This window comes from Phalangium opilio, unplaced genomic scaffold (assembly GCF_054372755.1).
Source record: "Phalangium opilio isolate 3A_F unplaced genomic scaffold, DU_Popi_V2 ptg000042l_1, whole genome shotgun sequence".
In the NCBI taxonomy this organism is placed as follows: Eukaryota; Metazoa; Arthropoda; class Arachnida; order Opiliones; family Phalangiidae; genus Phalangium; species Phalangium opilio.
In genome coordinates this window covers 5,463,252-5,488,814 of record NW_028324166.1, presented here as the reverse complement: position 1 = coordinate 5,488,814, position 25,563 = coordinate 5,463,252, and the positions used below count along the sequence as shown (strand labels likewise).

The window sequence follows — 25,563 nt, the reverse complement described above, 5'->3', positions numbered from 1 at the left end:
AATTGCAGAGCTTTTCAACTTGAATTAACTAACAGCGTAATTAACTTAATAACAATGATGGTTCAATTTAATGGTGTATTGGATTATTTATTATTATTATTTCAATTTAAGGAAAGTGAAGTTATGCATCGAAGAGAGAGCACTGGCTGACCTTAGTAATATAAAGGACCCCATTTATTCTCGATTTCTAGTTTATTCATTTTATATAACTCTTTCTATTTCTGTTTTTCAAATCAGTACATGTGGGTGTTCAAAATAGAGACAAGTGTTTTCAGTTGAAACAACTGTACTGTATGTTGAAGGTGAAGTAGAGACAAATTTTCCCTGCTCTAGGTAGGCCATACACAGTGTTTTTGTTATCGCGTTCGGAACGTTACTGCTTCGGTCGTGAGTACAACTAGACTAATATTTACAAAGAATAATTTTTATCAAAAATTATTTTCGAGAGAATTTTTTCTTGCTTTTAGGATATTATTATTCGAGTAATGAAACTAATGCTCAGATTCATTACATTTAAAGGCGATGTAAAAATATATTTGCTTCATTTCTCCTATTAATATAAGTTTCAGATTTCAGAGTGTTGCCAGTCTTTCTAGTCAAAATTCAGGAAAACAATTTTAGGCTGACTGAGCAATATGATGTTGGACTATGGCACTGCCGAGTTTTCGTTAGAATCTTCAAATTGCGTATCCAGTATACCAACTTCGCCCGGCGAAGAACGAAAGAAAACCAAGATTGTTCTTTTGATTTTGTCACTTTCAGTTTCGCAGTATTTCAGCTACCAATCTTCCTTCATATTATCTTCATTCTATCCCCAATATGTAAGAATAATTCGGTTTGAACTATGAACTACCCATCTTTCTTTTCAAAGGCAACTCTGCAATTCGCACATAAACACCCTAAGGTGACTAAGGATGATGGTTGATATTGATACATGATAATTGTTTTCAGTGCCAGGCCAGAGGAATATCGGGACTTGTAATTGGTTTTGTCATTGGAGAAAGTCACGTTTTAGCCATTGTTATGGTATATGCTCAGGTTTGGTTGGTAAGTGATAAAATAAGTTAATTACACGAAGTATAGATCTATTAGGCACTTCTCTCTTACATCCGAGTCAGAATCAACCTCTCAATTTAGCATGTGATAGCTCTACTTCTTCCCTATCCAACGTTGTAGTATTTGAGATTACAACAATATAAAATCGCGTAATTAAGCAAAATAGCAAACAATGACATTTAACCTCTGAAACCCAATCCTTCGTCACAAGTTGTGTACGTCGTTTTGTCCCATATCACTGCCTCGTTTGTCAATATTTACGACTTTCTTTAATTAACATTAATCTAATTAAAGATGAATTACGTATCGCCAAAAAATCAATTAGTTTCCGGGATGTTTATTACTGGACTCACCTCTTTGGCATTTGGGTATTTACACTAGTGATTTAGAAATCTAAACAATGTAAATAATCATCCAATTCCTTTCCTGACACAGTTTCACCGATGAAATCGCAGACAACACTATTTTCATTTGGAGTTGCGTCGTTTTAAGATTGCTTCAAGGATTAGGTATTGCGGCTACTGATTTATCCGTATATGTCATTGTCAATGTGGAAACTCCAATGAAGCACCTCTCCACAGCCCAGGTACGCATCTTTATACAAAATATGGGTTAACGGTATTGAACAAAAGTTATTTTAAGGCCATTTTAGAAAGTCTGGCAGCTGTCGCAATCGGCATTGGAGCTCCGTTAGGTGGAGCTCTTTACGAAGTAATGAACTGCCATGAATGCAGGCTTTGAAATAAGGATTTTTTCCAAACTCGTGATCCAGGCTTGTGACCCCTGGTGTCTTGGAAAAATTACACACTAAGTTGAATTTTTAAGTAGTCCTTGGGACCAGTGAGGGACGGGGTTTGAATTAAAAAAAAGTGGTCCAACGAATTAATGAACTAGTTTTGGAATTATAGACATGTCTTATCTCGAAGCCTGCATGAAACCATGCCAGAACGTTTCTAGTTAAGCTGACGTATTTTATCATTCATTAGGAACATCACTTTTACATACCGTTCGCTGTCTCGGGCAGTTTGTGTTTAGTCCAAGGTGTATTCATGGCTTTATTCTTAACCAAAAAAGGTAAAGGTCCTCATAAGTTATATAAATTTATGAAATTATCAATATCCATCAGTAAAGGGACCCGGTGTTGACCGTTGAGTTCGTAGGTGACAAATCGGAGCAAACGTGTTCGCAGAAAGCAATTTTGGCTAGTATTGAGAAGTACGCGGTGATCGGCTAGGGTTACGAGAAACGCTAGCCCCCCCAATAGCAGGGTTTCCACCAAAGGTTCACGCAACTGGGGGTTTTCTTGTCAATTATTGTGAATCAGTCGCCTACCCTAAATTTCCAAAATTTCCAAAAATTGTTAAATAAACCTCTCCAAGTCGAGACGAGGGCTATCTACTTACTTAATTTTCTCAATGTGCTATTATCGCTATCGTAATAGGATCATATTTAAGCGAGCTCTGTTGGGATCGTAAAAAAGCTCAACTTTATAACTTTCACAACTAGAGGCTATGGCAAAAGCCTGATACGTTAAACTTGTTGTTGTATCATTCCCTTTGATTTCTCGTCATCTTTTAAACTAGCAGCCCGAAAAGTAATAAATTTTCCCAACAGGCTGACTGGCAACGTTGGGTGCCTTTGATGCAAGTGTATCTATTTTTAATAAGGAGTTTTTTGTTACACTTGCAGACCATAAAGAAGAATTTACAGTATGTGGCCTTCTCTCGAAGACATTCGCTGTATCATTGATACCCTATTTGTATCACATGACTTTGTGCGGTTCGTTAATTGGTTTCTTTGGTGGAATAATCGAACCTCACTTGAGAAAGGTCAGAACTCTTAAAGCGGATGAATAGATAGCTACATTTTATTTCTAAGGATTAAGTAATAATGGTTCCAGTTTTTACCTCTCCGAGTCACGATGATGTCACGGAGAGGTATCACACTGGACGTGTCTGTGTGTGTGTGTGTGTGTTACCGCGTTCGCAGCTGGCAAATCGGTGCAAGTGTAATCCCAATATCCGAACCGTGTTCAAAGAAAGAAATATTAACTTCTGCTCCATTATCATAGTTAGTGTTAAAATGTATGCGGTGATCGGCTAGGGTTACGATAAACATCTAGCCTCCCAATGGCATGGTTTCCACCAAGGTTTCACGCAATTGCGGGTTTTCTTATCATTTACTGTGAATCAATCGCTTAATATACCCTAAATTTACTAAAATTTTTAAAAAAGTGTTCGCTAGAAGTCAAACGTTAAAAAGAGATATGTTTAAAATTATTTTAGGAATGATGTTTCTTAAAACGACTTGACTAGAATTAAGGTTAACTACTGACGATTAAAATAATTAATATCAATCATGTTTAATTAATTATTTAGGTATATATATATTGGTTTCCCAACTTTTAAGAATTTAGTTTTCACTAGTTTTGATTATTTCAGTTCAATTTGACTCCAGTCGCTGTTGGAGGCATAATTCTATCTACAACTGGGGTTCAAGCCTTAACATACCCTGTGTGGGGTATCATATCAGACAAAACAGTGAGTTAACCAACTGAGTCCTAAGAAAATGATTATATTTCATCAGGGATGAGTAGAAAAGGCGCCGTACTGTACTTTGGAGTAATATAGTATAGACCTTTTGGATGCAAAAAGAGGGTAATACAAGGAGGTTTATCCCTTGCCGCCTCTGTGCACTCTGATGATCCCCCCAAGCCTACAGTGCTAGCGCCAAAAACCGAGATGGAAGGCAATGTTTTACATCTGTGTCTTCCACTATTAGTTACATCGAAGGGGTTAATTTGGTTGCTTCTTGTCACGTGGGTTGCTGTTTGTATATTAATTGAGCTACTACTTAGCGCTCTCATTCAAACACAAAGTGAATTGTTTTCAAAACGTGTCGTACTGAGTGCGCAACTAGAGCCAACGGACTTTTTTCTTTTCAAGATTCTCGCGAGAGGGCAGTTCGTACTAGGAATTTTCGGGAACTCAAATGCCTCGATAACCAAGTTTTTTCATCCTACCGTTGTGGGAGTTAAGATTCACGGTTGACAATCTAAAAAGCACGTACAAACACCTCATTTTCTACTACTCCCTGATTTTATTAACCAGTTCATCGAACAACTTTTGTAAAGTCAGTGTTTCGTTATTTCCATATTCAGAGAAGGTATAACACAATTCTGTTTATTGCATATGGTCTTATTCTTTGTGGATTAGTTCTGTTTGGACCATTTCCTGGACTTCCTAAACAATTAATGTAAGTGACAGCCATTGAGTAAGAGAAGACGCTTGGACTGTTCTGAGATCGCTCGCGATTTGTACCAGAGAGAATTTATAATAGGGAGTGAAACTGAGGAATATTATGTAGCTCAAAAATCACGTGATCAACAAAACTGACCAGGTCTATTTCCGGTGCTATTTTTTGTGGCCCCTCCCTCTAGAGTGGGTCTAGAATGTTGCGGGAGGGTCTAGGGGAGATGGACACTACCTTTTTAGGGAAAGGCAAACATCTGACTTAAAGAAACTCCAAATGGCGCCAGTGGCACTCGAAATCGCGAACCCTTATTGGGTAATTGTACAACCAACAGTGATTGAGGGCAAACTTTAAAATTAAAGGAGAATCATGTGACCGGAAATTTACCTGGCCAGTTTTAGCGTCGCAGCCTACTTGTTTGAGCTACATTGTATTTAGCACTGTCAAAGGCAAGAGCTTACACTTACTATTATAAATTCTCTCTGTTTGCACTATTTCGTCATCAAAATCCGACAAAAAGGGATCAGATCGTGTTCAATTCGATCTTGAAGAAAAATAGGCATTATTTACAGAGTTGTTTTAATATAGGTTTTTACTTTCGCAAGCCATCTATTGATGGGGCAAAAGCTTTATTTTCATGAACGGGAAACGTAAAGCCAGTCGACCGTGCTCGCGTTTCTATTGAAATATACGGGGCCCACAAGAAGGAATACCGCCTTTGGATTGCTGACGTCATGGTGTTTCCAAGAATCTTATACCCATACGCGAGCTCTAGAGGAAAACATATCTGTAAAATAAACGCATCCAGCTATAGTTAGAAGGCCGACGTGGCATCACTGCGTTTTGTACGGTGGAACCACGGGTAGTGAGTTCGAATCCAGCCGAGGAAATTAGTTTTTTTTCTACGAAAGTTTCATTTTAATTCAAAATGCTTCAGCGAAATTCAGTTCTAAACAATGAGTGCAAAGTTAGAAAAACAATAAAATTGGGATAAACTATGAAAATTAATTAGTTCCGTGTGGACTGACTAGTAACAGAAGCCTATTAGGCTTTACACACGAAGTACGTAACATGTGCCTTGGGGAGCTACACGATATTCTCTAAGCTCCTAGGAAAGAACCTCCCCTTACGCGGAGGGAAATAGTTCAGTAACGCGGCTCCTTCGGATCAATCGGATTCTTCCGCCTAAAGAACCGATTTACCACGTACCTAAATTCGAGAACTACTATAAAGACTGAGTAGGGTATGTAAAATATTCTTTAGATAAAACTGTTCACAATACCAAAGATTATTTGGGAGTAAGGCGTTAAAATGTTATCAATCTGGGTAACTTTTGCTTGGACTATTTAAGACGCCGTGCATCTGTTTTTTACGAGGAATGTTTTCTGTTCTCGCGGTTACGGCGAGCTCAGCCGCCGGCGGCTCGGGAATCGGGATACCGCTGTTACCTAGACAAGGCCTAGTGTAGTTTTAGAGTCTATTATTATTCGCAGAGCTATTTTTCTGTTGAAATTAGGGAACTAGTATAAATATTGAGTAGAGTGTCTGAAATATTCTTTAGTTAAAACTATTCACAATACGAAAGATTATTTGGGAGTAAGGCACGAAGATCCTATCAATCTGGGTAGCTTTTGCTTGGCCTATTTAAGACGCCGTGCATCTGGTTTTTAACGAGGTATTTTTCTGTTCTCGCCGTTACGGCAAGCCCGGCCGCCGGCAGCTCGAGATGCGCCGCTCGGCCTCAGCCGCTGATATCTAGCCAAGGCTTAGTGTAGTTTTCGTGTCTAATTTTATTCGCAAAGCTATTTATCTGTTGAAATTTAAAGAATATCTTATCATATTTAGTTGAAGACTAAGTAAATGTCTCAAAACATTTCGAAACTTGAGCTTTAAAACGTTGAATATTTTATAACGACTACGGAACGGTACCGCAAATTCGCCTTCCGGGCCTCCCGGTTATGTCGACGGCGAGGTCGAGTCGAGGTCCCATGCAAGAAAATAGTAATAGCCGTCGCCTATTGGTCTGGCATTAAAGAGGTTATCTATGGTTAGGGGGCTCATGATTGGTTAAAAGCTTTTTTGTTCGTCTGCTTAGTTTTTACTTCGGGAATATCATGAAATCCATGGTGAAAGCTATGGAAAAGTGGGACTTACGTACTTTATGTGTGAAGCATAATCCGCTTTTGCTAGTAATGATTCTAATATCACTACAGATTATTAGCCTTGACAAGTTTATTTTACGATAATAAGAACAGAGTTTCTTTAAAGGGAGAAATTGTCCAAGTCAAAATGTTAGCCACATCATCTTAAAATAATAACTCGACCAGTGCCGTGCAAAAGTATAACCTGTGCCACGCCAGGCACATCTTGTTCCCTCCCAAATGTCTCTGCTGATTTACGGAGCGATCCGTACTGATCTGTATTTTGATACAAAATGGCTCCGAACGGAACTTGAGCCGAGCGTGCGACCTTTGGAAGACGTAAATCCTAGTGTGAGGTGATCTCAATTTAACATACGGACGCAAAAACCATTCAAAATACTCCTAGAGCGCACCAAAAAGTCCATTGGAATTCTTTATAAGATTGTAATATTGTTCTTTCGTTTATAGAATGCTACCCATCGTCATTTTATCATTGGTCTTATGTGGTCTTGGATTATCTGCAATGTCTATTTCAGCATTTATGTTGTGCAAAATTCAGTTACTGTAAGTATCAGACGTGGTTTTAATCGTATATTAATATTTTACGCCATTGACTGATATCAATCAGCCAATATGGAGCAATAATTTACGAGAACCAACTGGAAAATCCCACCCCCTCCCCCACCGCCCAAAAAAAGATAGGAATTATACTGCCAACTGTCAAAAAATCTATTCATTTGCTTTTCATATTATATTCGATAGTTTTTAATTAATTGCGTGTCTCAACAGAAAATCATGTCCATCGGAAAACATGGCAATCTCAGTTGTATCAGCGGCTTACGTTGGTTTCTTTAGTATAGGGTAAGCAATTTTCCTGATTGAAATTACAGACCCTTTAAGTTTCATTGGTTTTATGTTTTTTTTGTTGTACTTTCATTAAAGCATGACGATAGGAGATTTGGTAGGAGGATCATTTATTGATTATATAGGATATCGCAATGGTGCAGCTGTTTGGGCAGTTCTCGTCTTAATAGGGGTAAGTCTAATATAATTTTTTGAATGAATTGATCCTGATTTCCAAAGTTCCGCTGAGTCTGGTGTCTGACCATCATATTGTTTTAAGATGAAAAATTCGGTATGTGGATACAAAGACGTTAGATATGACTTTGGAAGACTGGTAACAATGAAGCCCTATCTTACGTCTTTGTTGTCCACATACCGGGTGTTCCGTTTCAACCCTATATCACGCGGACGATACTGAGGACCCTTCTTTAGAAAAGGGTCCATACATTGTCATACATCAGATAAAATCGCAATATTGCCGACGAAAGAAACGGGTATTGCATGCTGTAGACATATGAAACTGGATGTTTAATTTTCCAGTAGTTATACTGGGTCAAATTTATATTTACAGACAATATTGGGGGCAATTTTCCAACTTTTTAAAAGGAAAATCAAGTGATTTTTTTATCGATTCTTCTACTAATTAGAAGGCCAGTCTGCATAGTGAAACATTCAGGAAATACTTGCGAAACATTTTAAAATTCAAATTAGGTTCAGATAATTTTAAATAAGGACCTCCAACCAATCGCGTGGCACCCTGCCTATTTGTTAACAAAATGCTCGTGGCACGTTCCATGTCTCGCGCCACGGTTACCACATCGCGTGCAAATTTTATTAAGTCTCGCGATAAATTTCATTCGACACTGATCGTGTCACGAGAATTTTGTTAACAAGAAGGTAGGGCGTTACGCGATTTGTCGGAGGTCCTTATTTAAAATTATCCATGAAATTTCAAACTAATTGGAATTTTAAAATCATTCGGTGTTATTTCCTGGATGTTTCACTATGCAGATTGGTCTTATGATAAATAGAAGAATCGATATAAAATCACTTTATTTTCCGCTTCACCCTCCCTTTAAGCGACTTATCGCAAGAGATAACTATCGTCAAAAAAGTTGGTGACAACCTCGTGCCGTCTATGAGTGCGCGAGATCTAAATGTGATTGGTCTTAGGTGTCATCAAAACTTGAACGAAAAGTGGCGGATGTCTCGCGAATTCCCCTGTGCTAATAAAAAATAAGGTGGCCAAATTAAAATTTTACCGTTCTTAATTTTCAGGAGACTGATAACTTAGCAAAAGGGTTAAGTTGGTTGATAAGTTATCGCTCGCTTTATAACTAAAGACGGTAAAGTATTAATTTGACTACCTTGTTTTTTACTAGCACAAGGGGAACAGCGAGACATCCGCCGCTTTTCGTTCAAGGTTTGATGACACCATAAGTTTATAATGCCTCTAAGTAGAGAAATGGCTGCTACTCCTATGGCAATAGTGTTTGTCTGGCTCCCTTTAATGAAACCAGGAATGTATGGAGTGGTTGGAATGGATAAGGTCAAATCCTAATCGGCGTGAAATGATCTTGGAAACAACTGGCGTGGCTTAATTTACGCTAGTGACGTCATAGTCTGACGTAAAAATCGTATTTACCACTTAAATTATTTTCATTCATTCATTGGCTGCCAAAAAAAACTTTTGCTATAATTTTCCACCCTCTACCCTATACTCTGCCTACGCTGAGAGAATCGAATATGAACGCGTACGGCGGCGAATCAGCGCATTTAACTTTAAAAAATCTAAAAGGTCACTTCTGCCATGCCTTTTTTAACGAGTCATGACATTTTTCGCCTTCGGTAGACAGCTAAACAGACGTAGGGGGAGGAGCTACACTCCTGAAAAAAAGGACTCGCCTTTTGTTTCCACCATCAAGGGTACCCCTTAGCCATTCCAGCCCCTCCATACATTCCTGATGAAACCCTATACTCTCTCCGTATCATTTATCACCTCAACTTCAATACAAAATTGTACCGCCTAGCCTAGCGTTTCTTTTATCCCTTTTAGAATGTTTCAGGACTGAAACCGCCTCTATCTCACGAGAGAGAGAGAGGGATTTGGGGTTGCTTAAGTAAAATTCGTTCCCCCCCCCCAGTGCCTGCCTATACGAAACGTAAAAATCTCCTTTATTCCACTGGATGATTTTTTTTTCGTCTCGACCGCTTGGTGGCTGCACCGCGACAGAAATTTCAAAATTTTCTCTCTTCGGATCTTAGTGCTATACAAGTTCTGACGTCACAGTAGCCTGCAGAAGATGCCCAGTTGTAACCCGTATTTGTGTACTTAGAGACATTATAAACTTATGATGACCCCTAGATCTAGCTCTCTCTTAAATCACGCGCGATTTTCACATCAACCCTTTGGATGATTGTTATCATTTGCGATAACACGCTAAAAAAGTTAAAGAATTGCCCCTATGTAAAATTAATAATAAGGGGACAAGGCTTGAAATTTATACGTTAATTGTTTCTACTAAATTGTTGTTTTGAAGATTTTCCTTCAAGTTATTTTCAACATCGTTGCTAGACGTAAGGAATAAGAAGATTTCTGTAACCGTTTTTTAAAAATAAACATCTATGCTCCAAATGCTTCTTCTGTTTTGTTTGTCCTATCGCAAAGATTTGGGAATATCGAAATTACCTTATCAATCCAAAACCATTGTAACCCTCCTTAGAAAATTACTAGATAAAGGGAGATTCTCCCGAGGGCCATAAAATAATTAAAGTAGAAAGACAACTTACTGTTATATCCAATGAATATCAATAACTTTAATTTAATACTGTATAAAGGGATAAACCCGTCGCGGTGGTTACAATTTAACTCCTTCTTTGGAGAATACAAAAAAGGCACTGGCCCGCGAGGTACAGGAGCAAACTTCAACTGATTACGACTGACAAATATTCCACCAGAGAGAATTTATAATAGGGAGTGAAAACTGAGGAATATTATGTAGCTCAAAAATCACGTGATCAACAAAACTGGCCAGGTCTATTTCCGGTACTATTTTTCGTAGCCCCTCCCTCTAGGGTGGGTCTAGAATGTTGCGGGAGGGTCTAGGGGAGATGGACACTACCTTTTTAGGGAAAGGGAAACATCTGACGTAAAATAACTCCAATGGCGCCAGTCGCACTCGAAATCGCGAATCCTTATTGGGTAATTGTACAACCAACAGTGAATGAGGGCAAACTTTAAAATTAAAGGAGAGTCATGTGACCGGAAATTTACCTGGCCAGTTTTAGAGTCGCAGCCTACTTGTTTGAGCTACATTGTATTTAGCACTGTCAAAGGCAAGAGCTTCCACTCCCTATTATAAATTCTCTCTGGTGTTATTCAGCCTTATCCGGCAGGTGAAAAAATTCGGCCAATCACAGCTTCTTTGCTATTGCTACGGTCGACGGTTTCTTGGGAGTGGGGACTGGAGAAACGCCGGAGCGGTGTGGTTCACAACCAATCACAAGGGATATTAACCGGATGCGAGGAACCACTTTATAATTATCAAGAATTAGTTCCTCTTTGACGCGTTTTACATCAGCTGCTGACGTCAATGATTGAAGGGGGATGACTTTTCTAAACTCGAAATCCCTTAGACGACGTGAATAAGTTAATCACGAATTAACAGCACCATTTATCAACATAAATTTTTTCATGTGTTTTAAACTATTTATTTCTCGTCAAAAATATCGCGTTAATTGGTATAAGATGTTTATCGGATAACATGATTTGGGCTAATGTTCATAAAACGTTCATGTTCTAAACGTGTTTTGAGTCTATTGATGTTGCGAATGTCAAAACAAATGCAAGCTTTTCAACTTGAATTAACTAACAGCGTATTTAACTTAATAACATTAATTTTTAAATTTATTGAAGGTGAACCGAGTGGAAAAACTGGTACTATTGATTCGGGTTTCTCATTCAATATCGAATTAAATTATTTCAATTTGAGGAAAGTGAAATTATGCATCGAATAGAGTGGCTGACTTTAGTAATAAAAATAACCCCATTTATTCTCGATTTCTAGTTTATTTAAGCCAGTCGACAGACTGGCTGATATATACGGGTCGTTCGAGTTTCCTGCCTTTGTACGGGCAAATTTTTGGAACGGGAGAGTAGATAATTTTGACGCCAGAAATGGCAGGCCTATGGCTTCAAGCGAATAAACGCCAATTCATTTTTAACCCTTGTGTCGCAAACAGCCCCCTTTAGCGTAAGTATTTCTGAGGTGCAGAAATGGCAACCCTACGGCTACACGCGAATAATTGACAATTCGGTTTTAACCCTTGTGCTGCCACGAGCGTATAGGTCGCGTAGGTCGCGTAGGTTTTTCTCGAGGGTGGGCTCTATCTAGCTCTTAGGTCGCGTAAGTCGCGTAAGTCGCGTAGGTTTTTCTCGAGGGTGAGCTCTATCTAGCTCTTATCATGGTGGGGGATCTTTTAACGACGTACTCACAGGTTTACAGGTTTACAGGTTTAATTGTTCGCCGTACAATGGTACGCCCTTTTGAAACAGGGCGGCTCCCTACAATTGGGGGAGCGCAGCAGAAGTTAATAAGTCCAACAAAATGCGCAAATGTTTGTGGTGGCAGCGGGGGACGGAAGTCTTGAGACCTATCGGTCCAGATAATGTGGTATGGACGAGTCAGGGTGGGCGCGTCGCCAGGCTTCATTTTTGGTCCACCAGGTCGTGAGGATGGCCCGAACGGCGTCGTGGTCCCACACGGAGCCCTCCAGACCTAGGACGACTTCCAACGGGCTACCACGATTGACATGTCGCCAATCGGAAGTCGCGGGGGAGGCACATGTCTCTGGACACGCCATTAAGACGTGCAAGACATCTTCGTCCTGGAGACCACAGAGGCGACAGGTGCGCTGGTAATCGCCGAAGTCGGCGCGGCGGACACCCGTAAGCAGGGACCCCGTCCGTGCCTGGAAAAGGAGGCCTCCTCCGTGAGAGCCATCATAGCAGGCCTCCACGGAGGGAAGCGCTTTAGCCCCGTAGTGCCGTAGGCTTTGCTTGGCGGAGATTGCGGAGCGCGGAACCTGAGTTTGGAACGAGCTGAGTTCTTATCATGGTGGGGGATCTTTTAACGACGTACCCGAGTTCAAAATTCTTGTAACTCCAAGGCATTGAGGTTAAAATGCACGTATCTCCGATTCGTTTATTGAGACTTGGACTCTCTTTGAGTTACAATGCACGTATCTCTGTCGTTCTCCGATTCGTTTCATTATCAGTAAGACCAAGCCTTTCTTGGAAGGGACACATAAATATCCATTCCGTTTGAAATTAATCATTTCATATTTCATTATTAGTAAGACCAAGCCTTTCAAGGAAGGGACACATATTATAAAAAAACCGTTTTTACAAACGGAAAAAACCTGATATATACTACATCGTTCATTTTGGGTCGCCACTCACTGTTCTTGTCACAGCTTCTAAGGGACAGATATTATTTATTCTAACCGTTTCATATAACACCACCATTTATTAAAGCGGTAACATTGCGTCATGACAATTAATATCACATGTCATGACAGCACCAACTATTAAAGCGGTAATATTACGTCATGACAATTAATTTCACATGTCACAGCTAAAAACTGTCGATTCTTATCAGGGGCGTCAACTTCATTATCTTAACACATTTTCTTTACTTTTTATTTCGGCTGACATTTTTACCATAACTTCGTTGTTATGGTAAAAATTATTTATTTTTAGCTTCAAAAAATGTCAGCCGAAATAAAAAGTAAAGAAAATGTGTTAAGATAATGAAGTTGACGCCCCTGATAAGAATCGACAGTTTTTAGCTGTGACATGTGAAATTAATTGTCATGACGTAATATTACCGCTTTAATAGTTGGTGCTGTCATGACATGTGATATTAATTGTCATGACGCAATGTTACCGCTTTAATAAATGGTGGTGTTATATGAAACGGTTAGAATAAATAATATCTGTCCCTTAGAAGCTGTGACAAGAACAGTGAGTGGCGACCCAAAATGAACGATGTAGTATATATCAGGTTTTTTCCGTTTGTAAAAACGGTTTTTTTATAATTCATTTTATATAACTTTTTCTCTTTCTGTATTTCAGAGCAGTACATGTTGCTAATCAAAATGCAGGCAAGTGTTTTCAGTTTAAGGTACTCATAAACGCTAGATCTCTAAAGGGACTGGAAAACGGGATAGATTTCTCTCTATAGAACGTTTGCTTTATAAAAAATAAATAATAAAACGGGTATGGCCTAGGTCGTTCATATATTTTTTTTTTTCAATATGTTTATGAAGAATCACGAAAGACCAAATGGCATTGAGTGTTCCCAAATTCACAGCCCTCATCCCTTCCCCCGATGCTATGCTAGAGAGGACTCGGTTTGTACATTGGAAAGCGGGTGTTTTCCGGTCCCTACCTGTACTGTAAGTTGAAGGTTTAGTAGAGACAAATTTCCCTGCTCCAGGTATATGGAACGATTCACTGTGTTTTGTTATCTCGTTCGGAAAGTTACTGCTTTGGCCGTGAGTACAACTAGACTAATATTTATAGAGAATAATATTATTTTCGAGATATTTTGTTCTCGCTATTGGGATATTATTCCACGAGAAATTAAACTAATGCTCAATTTCATAACTATTAAAGATGATGTAAATATTTACAGTAGATTAAAAACTATATAACCATAAGCGGATAATGTTCCTTTTAAGTGACCATCATTAGGTCTTCTCTCCTGCCAACTCCATTACGTGAGTGAGTTAGTGAAATCGGGCACCCGAAATACAAAAGAGATTTTTCTCTCCGTGGTAGCGCCGCTCGTGGCTAAAAGAAGTATACACAGTGCCATCTTAAGGCATGGGCTATATGGGCTATAGCCCAGTGCCCCTCGTGAATCGGGGGCCCCAAAGTTCTTGTTCAAGAAGTAGGCAATACATAACTCTGACCGTCACGCTTCGAGGAAATATTAAGTTGGGAACAAACTTTCTAGCCAAAATCTCTGCGAACCCCCTTTCAAAAGAGGTTCAAAGCCTACACTAGGTATCATGTCTACAACTGTATACATGGGGTGGCTAGACTCTCTAGAGTGGAATTTTTAGTTTACTGATTTACCCGAATCACACAACTCATACTCTACTGATTTTAATAACGTCGAAAAAAAAAACAGGACACAATACGAACAAGTTTTTACCACTGTTTTTGAAGCGATCGCGCACTTGAATAAACAAGAAAGCTAATAATTAGCAGTCATAATATTGATTGTTTCTGTTTAAGTTACCATTTCGTCTCACTGACGAAAATAGTCCCACTTTTGAGGTATTCAAGGAATTCGTTAGGATATTTTGGATCCTGGAGTTGATCATAGATTTCATAGTACAAAAGAAGTAAATGTAATTCGAGTTGCCTTCGTTCTCGCGTATAACTTGTATTTATATGCAAGATTTCCCCAAGTATAGCACGTGGGGTTGGAAATATGTTTTCCGACTCAGATGCAACGTAAATTATCTGCTCCCTCCTTACTTTCTTACTATCTGTTATTTCTATTTGCTTTTAATAATAGCTCTTGGTGGAGGAAAGAGTTGAAAATTGTAGGAAATCTTCCTCTAATGAATATCAACGCTTAACGAGATATAGACAGAAAGAAACATTTTTGGAAATGCAATAGATTTATTTAAGATTGAATAATATTTTACGTAGCCGAAAGCTTACTTTTCGTGATATGAACTGAAATAAATAATTTTCCCTTGTTAATTTCCGGTCTTTCTTTGTTAAAATTTAGGTTGGACTGAGCAATGAAATTGGACTATGGCACAGCGGAGTTTTCGTTGGAATCTTCAAGTTGCGTGTCCAATATACCAACTTTGCCCGCCGAAGAACGAAAAAAAACGAAGATCATTTTCTTGATTTTATCACTAGCAGTTTCTCAGTTTTTCAACTTCCAATGTGCCTTCATATTAACTTCATTCTATGCCCGATATGTAAGGATAATTCGGTTTGAACTCTGACTTACCCATCTTTGTTTTCAAATATAATTTGCACATAAACAGTGGTCGAGGTTTTTTCCTTGGAAGGAGAATGTAAAAGAGGGGAGACTAGGAGTCAGATAAAATGCGCGTCGTCTCCCGTTCCTAAAACGGTACTGTGCCGTTCCCCGGTTACCATGGTTACCGCTACTCCCTCTCGGAAAGAGAGCGTACATTCTCACGCATGCGTTCAAGCCTCCTAGCTCTAGCCTCATGAGTTTGTTTATAATTTTGACTACGCCTCGTTTCCAACAACGAACACGTGACGCGCGCCTTTACCGACTGCTTGGGCGTCCAAGTAGCGCGCCACTGTATGCGGTATCTGCCTCTATTTTTTTATCTCCCCCTTTCCAGAAGGAGTCTCCCCTCTTATACATCCTCCTTGCCTAAGATGACTGAAGTCGATAGTTGATATTGATAGTAGATAATTGTTTTCAGTGCCAGACCAGAGGAATATCGGGACTTCTAATTGGTTTTATCATTGGTGAAACTCAGCTTTTAGCCATTGTTGCGGTATACGCTCAGGTTTGGTTGGTAAGTAATAAAATATGTTAATTAGACAAAGTATAGATCTATTAGGCATTTTTATACGACATCCGAGTCTCTGTGATAGCTCAACTTCTTCCCTTTCCAACGATGTCTAGTATTTGAGATTACAACAATCAGGACTCTCGTAATTAAACAAAATAGCAAAGATAACCGCGCATTGTTACCTGCATTTCATTCCTTACTGCCGCTCCAATTTGGAGTGTCATAACTCGGGTTATATAAGAGAATTAGGAAATTCCCTTTTCAGTGTGATAGATCTACTTTTTCCCTTTCCAACAATATAATATTTGAGAAAACAACAATCATGACTCGGGTAATTAAGCTAAATATAAAACGATAACATTTAACCTCTGAAATCCAATCCTCACAAGTACGTCGTTTTGTCCCATACCACTGCCTCATTTGTCAGCTACCGATATCCTGTACCACATGTAATGAACTTCTGATGACCTTGTAACCGATTACCCAAAAAAAGGAGGTAATGCGATAGGCAAAAACAATAAGAATCTTATAGATTGCTTAAATCAATTATTTAATATGCGGTTAATTAAAGTACAAACTTAAAAAGGTAAAGGATTTTGGGGGTTTAGCCAACGATAATAAAATATAAGAAATAAGGGAAGCAAGGGTGCCAATTCACCAGGGTGTGAAGAGCCATTCGGTGTCGATTCAAGGTCCACAAACGAAGCACGAACTGAGGAACGAAACGCGCGGACGTAATAATATAGTACTAATTAGTAAAGTAACCAGAAACCCTTTACTTTAACCCGCAACTTAAGAAGGTCTAAGCTTAAGTGGAGCGCAACATAAACAGTACGTAGATGGTCTACTGTCCTGCACTTCCAATTAGGTCTCAACTTAACTCCTCGCACTAACTGAACTCGTTACAACGACTGTCAAAGGTTTTTATACGCCCGCGCCCGAACCTACTTCCTACTAGGGCAAAGTACTAATCACCCCCTAGTCCGCTTAAAAGATAAGAGTAGGCCTACAGCGAGGTCTACATTAAGCCTACAGCCAGGCCTATAACCAGAGTAATTGACTGAGCTCCTGGCCCATTGGGCCGAATCCCATTAGACCGAATGTCCCATTGAACCGAAGCCCGTTGGACCGCATATAGCCAAAATGTGCGGGTTTACTATCTTAAAATTTTCATTGCTATTAAAAGATATATTTTTAACGCCGTAGTTTAAAACTGAATTAAAAAATACCTCTATTGGTTTAAATAAAATACCCTTGTCCTTAAGCTTGCGTCTATCAATACACTTTCCTATATAAATAATTATACTGTGATGGTCAAATCCCAAGTTTAAAAGGATGCCTCTATTGTAACCGAGCCGAATCAAAGCCAACGTGAAATTACCCGTAAAACAATCAATATTTTGGAAAAGGCATATATATTTATTGTTCAAATAACTTAATAAATGCAGCGTTAATTGCTCCAGAATCTTTTTAAAAATAATTTGTTGGAAAAGGCCCGCATTTATTATGCAAAGATCTCAATGAAAATAAAAATATTATGGAAAATCGGTTATCCAACCCAACCTAAACCTAACCTAACCTAACCTAACAGTAATGTTTTGGAAAAGGCATATTATTTGAGAAATTAATGAAGCTAAACATCAATATTTTGGAAAAGGCATATTATTTGTAAAGTCAGGAATACATAGATTTACTACTTGGAATCTTTAAGAAGCCATTTTATGGGCCTGGGTGTCTGACTGAAAGGGGAGGAGGTGTAGAAACCATCACCGTTGACGTCATTCATAATTTATTTGACGTATTTTGCGTCCTGCGCCGCGACTCCCGCGACGTATGCGCGGTGAACCCGAATGTAAACATGATACGTCGTCTGAACAAGTAGACCTAGGATTACATCTCTAAAAAAAGGCAAAAATACTTGCTTTCAGTTAAGAACTCGATATTACTATTCTGACTGGGTGGAGTAACAATTTAATTCCTTCCACTCTTCACCAAAGTTATACAAAAACAAAACATCAGTATCCCTATGCAAAGACTTAGGGTTTAAGGGGAGGTAAACATCATCTTTTCTCGAAATTATTATAGCTTTCGTTTTCAATACTGAATTTCGAGCTACACTAACTTCTAAATCGTCGACTGTAGTTACAGTTAGAGAAATTTCCGCCTCAAAAACGTCGTTAACGTCAAGCTGTTCCAAGTTCTCGCACTTCCCGACCATTTCGGAGCCGAAACTGATGCAGACGACAGCTTAAAAGGTCATGATCTCGATTCTGTACCACACATTCGCTTAACCAATGAGACGCGAGGAAGGAGGAGCAGGTGGTTTAAAAGTTTTTAGCGCTTCCCCTCACAGTCAATCAGTTATTTGTGTGGGGGTCTATGGCCTCTTATAGATTCCAAGTATTAAATCTATGTATTCCTGGTGAAGTCAATGAAGCTAAACATCAATATTTTGGAAAAGGCGTAACATTGTTAAATGATTTATAAAACTAATATACTTTCGGTTGAAGGGAATTCGTTCCAATGGGATTCGATGGGATTCGATTGAATGGGAAAAAATTCCCTTTTTTATAGAAAACCGCCATTGGGCTAGATTTTAAAATACTGGCTAGAAATTTTCGGACGAATGGGATTCGTTCCAATGGTATTCGGTTGAATGGGCAGACTCCATTGACTGAATGAGTTATCAAAATTTCTGACTTTGTTTAATTAACATTAATCTAATTAAAGATGGATTACGTATCGCCAAAAAATCAATTAGTTTCCGGGATGTTCATTACTGGACTCGCCTGTTTGGCATTTGGGTATTTACACTAGTGACTTAGAAATCTAAACAATGTAAATAATTATCCCATTCGTTTTCTGACACAGTTTCACCGATAAAATCGCAGACAACACTATTTTCATTTGGACTTGCATCGTTTTAAGATTGCTTCAAGGATTGGGTTTTGCGGCAACTGATTTATCCGTATTTATCATTGCCAATGTGGAAACTCCATTGAAGCACCTCTCCACAGCTATGGTACGCATTTTCATACAAAATACGCTGTATTTAACTAAAGTTATTTTAAGGCCATTTTGGAATGTCTGGTATGTGTCTCTGTCGGCATTGCAGCTCCGTTAGGAGGAGCTCTTTACAAAGTAATGAACTGCCAAAGAAAGTAGGCTTCGAAATAAAGATTTTTTTTTTTTCAAACTGGTCCTCCGGACTTGTAACCCCTAATAATTACACTAGACCCAAGGACAAGTTCCCCTTAAGCCTGGTTTTCACTGGCCCAAAACGCAGGAAAAACCGCGTTCCGCGCCGTTTTTTTAGAGGTAACTTGCCGCAAAGTATCGCGTTTTCTGTGCGGCAAGCACGGATTTGGTTTTCTATTTTTCCGCAAATTTTTACGGAAAGGAAAGCGGTGGCCAATAGGAATCGACGAATGCGTGACGTCATAGGCTTGGTTTTGGTCAGCTCGCGAGGCTTTTTTTCGACGCCATTTTTTTATTTTCAAGGCGCGCTTCTGTTGTCAAGTTAAATGTCTAAATATTTATTGTTAACGATTTGCCAAAGAAATTTGGCTTAATCGTTATTTATATGATAAAATTGAACGTTTTTACAAAGACAATAAAGTCTAAGAAAATAGATAGGTTGCTATTGGTGCAGATAAGCCTTGGTCTCCACGAGCTCGCACTCTTTCATATTACAAGTGAAAACGTTTTGCCGCCGCTTTTTAAGGCCCCTTCTGAGTTTGGGTACTCCGTCGATGACCTTGAGGTTTTTACCAAGGAATATACAGTTTTACTTGATATACTATGTAGTCCTTGCAGTTCACTTTCGCGAAGAAGTAAGTGGGAGAGAATAGTAATAAAAAAGGGAGCTCTTAACAACCCCATACCCCTAGGGCACGGCCACCTTTTGTCCGGTTGTCCCGCTCGTCGGAGCCTTATCTAAACATCAATAGATTCAGTATCTTTCTTCCTTCTAATTTTCAAGAATAGCGAAAGTAGTTTTACTACAATAAACGAGAAGCTAAATTACTATAGAGCATCCTGCATGTTTAGACGATATGGGACGAGAGAAATTGAAGCACTACTTTCGCTGATTCACCGATCTGTGATTCAAACGAAATAATATAATTTGGTATAGTTGCAGATCCTAACTTGAAGTTGAGCCAGTTTCAGTAATATATAAATAAAAATAATTCAATGTGTATTATTCGAGCCGCGTCTAGGTAAACGTCACACCCGATATTTCACTTCACAACTTAGTATCACTTTTAGAGGCTTCTTTCTTTAGTTTCAGTTTATTTTGGGCCTCGATTATGTAAAGCGGATCTTTACAAATCTGACCTTTCGGAATTTGTGGGTCCAGAATTTCAGGCAAAAGGCAATCGTTAAAAAAAGCACAAAGTTTAGGAAGCATTACGTTTTGCCATAAATGCCCATCTCTCTCTATCTCTTCCACAAAAATTGGGTTATTTTCGTCTATGTACACAACGAAGAAACACTTGTTTTTATCAGCGATATTTAATTGCCCCTGAATTTGATAAAAATAGGCGTGTGATCTCTTCAGTGTAATGTTGGTTTTCCCGTCCTCATCGGTTGTTAGGTTTAAAAATTTTATTTTTTTGTTTTTTATGGCCTCAGTTAAGTTTAGGCCTATTGCTGATGGTGCCGTTTTCACTTCAACCAAAGCTTGTTCATCGTCTATGACGCCTGTAAAACCGAGACATATTTTTAAAAACCCGCTGACCAACAAATATTCCTAAAAAATTAACATACCATCAGGACTCGCTGCTAGGTATCCGTGTTTCAGGTCAACGTACAGACCGCTTGGTCTAACAAAATAGCCCGTTTTGTCCATGAAACATCTAATTGCCACAGTTTCGTTGGTTTTTCCGTATTCCGTACACTCTGATGAAAACGTTTGCTTATACAGTATGCTCTTGACAAGGTTGTGACACGATGTGGTCGCTTTACGTTTCATGCAAAAGCCAAAAGTGGAGGCAGTAAGGCGATGCTCTCTGTGCGCGACATAGACTGGGTTTGCGTGTTGACCGCGGGATATCTTTTCGATTTCAATTTGTTCAGAAATTGTAACCTGTAGAATACGTAATATACATGAAATATTACATTTACGTGAAAAATGTACGCCACCAAAGCTTTAGGGTCATTGTTGACCAAATTGACCTACCTGAAAATTCTCCAGTCTACTGGCTTTCTTTGCCTCAAACTGGTCCAGAGTTAATGGCACCGTATCCGCTTTAGGTCCATAGTCTTTTTCAATTGGTAGTAGAGTGGCCATCACTTTTCTGCGTTTCTCTTTTGGAATGTCTTCTTTTTTTCTGTCAACTTCTCTCTTTCTTTTTCTCTTCTCCATGAAGGTTTTGAAATGAGCTCCAGGACTCTTTCCCATAGCGTTCTTCCACGGACTTCCGTGCCAAGAAGAACCTTTCTGGTAGTTGAGTCCAGATAGCAACGATCTTCTTTGGTAGCTTCCTTTTTGAGAAAAGTTAATTCTTTTTCCCGAGTTAATTTTGGCTAGGATGCTCATAAATAGCTCGGCTCGATTGCTCGTCTCGTTGGCGTATAGGCGGTCAGCCTTCGCGGCCAAGGAATCGACCGACGCCATTATAAACGGGAATATCCCGTTCTTCTTTAACTCGGGTAAAATGTTTTCTTCTCCTTCTTTGTCACCTTGACAGAAATAGGGACGACATTTAGCATGATCGCCAAATACGTGTGCAGGTCCATTATGTAGGTCAAGACGTAAGTTAGCCACAGACGAATCGCCTTTTGAGTTGTGCGTGATTGCTCCCCGTGCGGCAGCTGTTAGTTTGTGTATTTTACCTCTCAACCTTTTTCTACCATTGCAAGGAAGCTTTGTGTTGAGGCTAATTTTGTGCAGTGCCTTAGTATAATTTTTAACCGCGTGGTTGGCACACTCCAGTTTTTGCACTTTGCGTCCGTAAGGCACTTTTTCGATTATTCGACACTGAACGCTGGAGTCACCATCAGCTATAAATTTTAGGTACCGAACACCGTGCATAGCCTCGCTACATTTAAATCCTTCAACTACGATGTCGGCTTCCATAGCTGAGGAAGATTTGTCCCAGTTTCGATAGCAAAGGTGTTCTTTAGGCGTCTCATTTCTGTTGGCAGATAAGGCGCAGGCATAGCAATATTTATTACGTACGCCTAGAAACAGAAGCTTTTTCGTCGCTCGTCCAATAATACAAGCCTTTCAAATTTATAAATGATTAAATATGATGCGAGTATTACTCTTAATTGTAGTATTTTAATTATTACCACGCCAGAGGCGGCGTTGTAGTTATGACCGTAACTTCTTTTGCACCAACCACCATCAAGATAAACCGTTATACATGGAACACCATCATCGTCTACGTGGTTTTGGGCAAGAGCTAGCTCCCTTTCGTCGTTCCCAGCTTCGGTCATGGAACGAAGTAAAGATTCTTCCCAATACTTGGCAATTATACGAATGGTTTTTCAATTTAAAATTAACCAATGCGTGGAGTAAGAATTAGTACCTTTTCGAGGAAGCGTTCTTGACCAGAAAACTTATTCCAAGTCATGGATGGAATGTCCATTATTCCAAACCATTCGTCAAGTTGGGAGTATCCGTTACCAACTGAAAGAGTGGCCCAAACGGCTTTTGAATTTATGTCAGTTTTCTTTCGGGTGGACATAGTTTTTTCATTGGGCGATTCGGATGTTTTTAAAAATCGTTTTTTACAAGTTCGGCATTCGAACACGAATGTGCTTTGAATGCCACGTCTCTTTTCTTCTAATAAATCAAAATACCCCAGAGTGCAAATCAACCGATGATCGAAATTTAGCTTGAGACACCAATTTAAAAAATAATCTATTTCAACTATTCTATATCCTTTAATAATTGACTTTTCATTGTCTTTGCAAGGGCTACCAATGACTAACTGGTAGTTGTCGAGATCATTATTTTCCGGTCTAAAAGATTTAATTAGTTTTACAAGCCTTGCCTACATTTAAATTTATTTTAATTACTTACGATGAAATTTCGATTCTCCTCCTCGCCAAGCTTTTCGCTGATGATTTTGGCGTGCTATGAATTCTTGATGAATTTTGACCGACGGAACAGATCGCGCCTGAATTATCTAAATCATCACTAATCACTGAACACGACACGCAATCAGAAATCGTTTTGCAACAGTTGTAACATGTCTGTGTCGATGTGGACACGAAATGTATTGGGGAAATGATTTTGTTTTTACTAGAAAGTTGGGGGTCAAGCGGTTCTTCGAGTTCTAATTGTTTTCTCTCGGCGAAAAGTTTTCTATGCGTTTTAGCGCGTTTAGTTTTAGCTTTCTTATTACGCAGAGCTCCTTTGCTATTACCCATTTTTATGTTTTAGCGAAAAGGTTTTTTCAAAAATAAACAGACAAGCGATGCAGTTCGTTTCAAAAATAATACTGAGCCTCTGAGCTTGAAAAGATGTAGGTCTATCTATAGATATTCGTATTTCACCCCGTTGTCTTGAACATATTTCGACGAAAAAAAGTCAGAAACTGCATAGGGTGTTATAATACGGTGGAGTGATATATAATGTGAAACCCCATAGAATTGGTATACATTGGCTATAGACGGGCTGGGGAGACGGCAATAGCTTTTACGACCTGTCGATGAATCTTTGTTGTGCCGCGGACCCATTAGGCTGGGGGTGTTAAGGGGTGTCATAATTGGTAACAGAGGCCGACGGATGCCACTGATTTTGAAACTACCCCCCTTTATTTTTTTTTTCTTGACGTCATTTGTGGGTCAGCGACGTTTTTTTGACAACGGCGAACGCTTGAACTTCTTTTAATTGAGGGGGAAAAGATCATACAACTTGAAACCTTATTTACTTTCAGTAGGAAAGAAAGGGCGGAACAGGGTTAACTTTATACTTTTCAAAGAAAAGGCCTTTGGTATTGTTGGCGCTGACAGGCAACATCAGTTCTTGAATAGAATTTGTATTACGTTGGATTTAGCTCAATAATTTTTTGACTTAAAATTTTTTTGAAAATGATATATAAGGAACAAAAGCATTTTCTATGGGATATGAGGTTCTCAAGAGGATCGGAAGAAAAAATAATGTTCTACGGTCAAAAAAGCAAAACAAAAACACCTCGAATTACAATTAAATGTCTGTTAAGTTCATAAGTTTTAAAACTAGAAATCTATAACTTTCAGAGGCCGTAGCTCGAAAGATACTTCAAATTAAGACACTTTCCCTGTTGAAATAGGATTACTTCCGTAGGAGATGTTTCCAACGGAAACTTTTCAAGTTTGAACACTTTATAATTAATTTATAAAACAACTAACCCATTAAATCGCGAGTCGATTGTTTTATACGAAAGAGAAATTTGTTTTCTTCATTGGGTAAAATTCTTATAGCTTTTCATAACGATCATCGACGTGAAAATATGATTTTGGTTAAAGTAGTTTTTGAGTGAATTTTCGACCAGCTTGTTTTTTTATTCTCAGAAGGGGCCTTAAGGAATTTTCCGCAAATTTTTGCGGATTTTTCTTTTCTGTTCCGTGAAAATTTCGGCAGTGAAAACCAGGCTTAACCCATGAACGCTGGATCTCTAAAGGGACTGGTAAACGGAATAGATTTTTCTCTATAGCACGTTTGCTTTGTAAAAAAATAAATAAAAAAAAAACGGGTACGACCAAGGTCGTTTAAATTTCTTTTCAATAGGTTTATTCAGAATCACAAAAGACCGAATGGCCTTGAGTGTTCCCAAATTCACAACCCCCATCCCTTCCCCCGACGCTATGCTAGAGGGGACTCGGTTTGTACAGTGGAAGGCGGGCGTTTTCCGGTCCCTTTAGAGATCCAGCGTTCATGCCCTTACCCTATGCGTTTAATTTGAATTTTAAAGTAGTCCTTGGGACCAGTGAGGAACGGGGTTTGAAATAAAAAAAGTGGTCCAACGAATTTATAAACTGGCTTTTGTAATTGTAGACTTGTCTTATTTCGAAGTCTGCATGAAACTGTACCTGAACGTTTTCAGTTAAGCTGACGTAATTTAATATTTATTAGGAAGATCACTTTTACATACCGTTCGCTGTCTCGGGCAGTTTGTGTCTAGCCCAAGGCGTATTCATGGCGCTATTTTTAACCAAAAAAGGTATCGTTTTACAAAAATCCTGTCCCCACAAGTTATATAAAGAACGAATTCAGGATACCATAAGAACGTTGAAACAAGGCAATGCTGGCGCCATGAAGTCATACTTTTCATTAAGGTTTCCCACAGTTCGGTTCAAATCGGTTTTGGTCTAAAACTGAAACTGAACTGAAACTTTTCAGTTAAGATTTTCAAGAACTGAAACTGAACTGAAATTATCAGTTCGGTTCAGCCAGGAAACCGAACTGATCAGTTCAGTTTCAGTTATAACTGAACTGAACCGAAAACCCCTTCAGAGTCTATCAAGAAGAAAAATACGGTGTCAGAGGCCCAAAAGTAACTATTAACCGCTAACATTTTCTACTACTACTAAGTATTTTGGAATCGTGAAGTGCCATACCTTGGGAGTCATGTTTATTTCACTAACTACTAATTATTAACATTGAACAATTTAACTTTGGACTAATTAACTAATTATGATACCCTTTTTAGTTACAAATTATTGGTATTCTTTTAGCCTGTGTCTCTCT

At 38.9% G+C, this 25,563-nt stretch overlaps 3 protein-coding genes and 2 long non-coding RNA genes across 5 annotated transcripts; 2 read left to right on the top strand and 3 right to left on the bottom strand.

Moving 5' to 3' along the window:
* Positions 1-1,412: 1,412 nt before the first annotated feature.
* Positions 1,413-3,760, bottom strand: LOC149678639 (uncharacterized). The gene is made up of 3 exons (XR_016366278.1): positions 3,459-3,760; positions 2,062-2,389; positions 1,413-1,650 (listed from the first exon to the last, which is right to left on the bottom strand). It is a non-coding gene; the product is annotated as an uncharacterized LOC149678639 (long non-coding RNA).
* A 447-nt stretch (positions 3,761-4,207) lies between these two features.
* LOC149678638 (uncharacterized) lies at positions 4,208-7,534 on the top strand. The gene is made up of 4 exons (XR_016366277.1): positions 4,208-4,311; positions 6,918-7,013; positions 7,239-7,310; positions 7,392-7,534. It is a non-coding gene; the product is annotated as an uncharacterized LOC149678638 (long non-coding RNA).
* An 11,024-nt stretch (positions 7,535-18,558) lies between these two features.
* LOC149678635 (MFS-type transporter SLC18B1-like) lies at positions 18,559-25,188 on the top strand. The gene is made up of 4 exons (XM_089835911.1): positions 18,559-18,682; positions 18,750-18,900; positions 18,951-19,019; positions 24,949-25,188. Exons 1-4 carry the CDS (start codon positions 18,609-18,611, stop codon positions 25,186-25,188), a joined length of 534 nt encoding a protein of 177 aa, XP_089692037.1. The 5' UTR covers positions 18,559-18,608.
* Positions 19,604-21,605, bottom strand: LOC149678637 (uncharacterized). Its single transcript, XM_089836582.1, has 3 exons — positions 21,061-21,605; positions 20,649-20,967; positions 19,604-20,582 (listed from the first exon to the last, which is right to left on the bottom strand). The coding sequence occupies exons 1-3, from the start codon at positions 21,496-21,498 to the stop codon at positions 20,125-20,127; spliced, it is 1,215 nt and encodes a 404-aa protein (XP_089692708.1). The 5' UTR covers positions 21,499-21,605; the 3' UTR covers positions 19,604-20,124.
* Positions 21,525-24,393, bottom strand: LOC149678636 (uncharacterized). The gene is made up of 5 exons (XM_089836955.1): positions 22,912-24,393; positions 22,415-22,850; positions 22,176-22,349; positions 21,607-22,107; positions 21,525-21,563 (listed from the first exon to the last, which is right to left on the bottom strand). The coding sequence occupies exons 1-5, from the start codon at positions 23,259-23,261 to the stop codon at positions 21,525-21,527; spliced, it is 1,500 nt and encodes a 499-aa protein (XP_089693081.1). The 5' UTR covers positions 23,262-24,393.
* Positions 25,189-25,563: the final 375 nt, after the last annotated feature.

Bases quoted from the DNA above. Each gene is read 5' to 3' on its own strand.
- LOC149678635 (XM_089835911.1), top strand. From the start codon at position 18,609: ATGGATTACGTATCGCCAAAAAATCAATTAGTTTCCGGGATGTTCATT. The intron at 18,901-18,950 runs GTACGCATTTTC...AGTTATTTTAAG, and splicing joins AGCACCTCTCCACAGCTATG to GCCATTTTGGAATGTCTGGT. The intron at 19,020-24,948 runs GTAATGAACTGC...AATATTTATTAG, and splicing joins TAGGAGGAGCTCTTTACAAA to GAAGATCACTTTTACATACC.
- LOC149678637 (XM_089836582.1), bottom strand. From the start codon at position 21,498: ATGGCGTCGGTCGATTCCTTGGCCGCGAAGGCTGACCGCCTATACGCC. The intron at 20,968-21,060 runs GTAGGTCAATTT...CGTATTCTACAG, and splicing joins GTAGACTGGAGAATTTTCAG to GTTACAATTTCTGAACAAAT. The intron at 20,583-20,648 runs GTATGTTAATTT...TCGGTTTTACAG, and splicing joins CCTAGCAGCGAGTCCTGATG to GCGTCATAGACGATGAACAA.
- LOC149678636 (XM_089836955.1), bottom strand. From the start codon at position 23,261: ATGGGTAATAGCAAAGGAGCTCTGCGTAATAAGAAAGCTAAAACTAAA. The intron at 22,350-22,414 runs GTACTAATTCTT...ATAATTGCCAAG, and splicing joins AAGAACGCTTCCTCGAAAAG to TATTGGGAAGAATCTTTACT. The intron at 21,564-21,606 runs GTATTTGGCGAT...ATTTCTGTCAAG, and splicing joins TACATAATGGACCTGCACAC to GTGACAAAGAAGGAGAAGAA.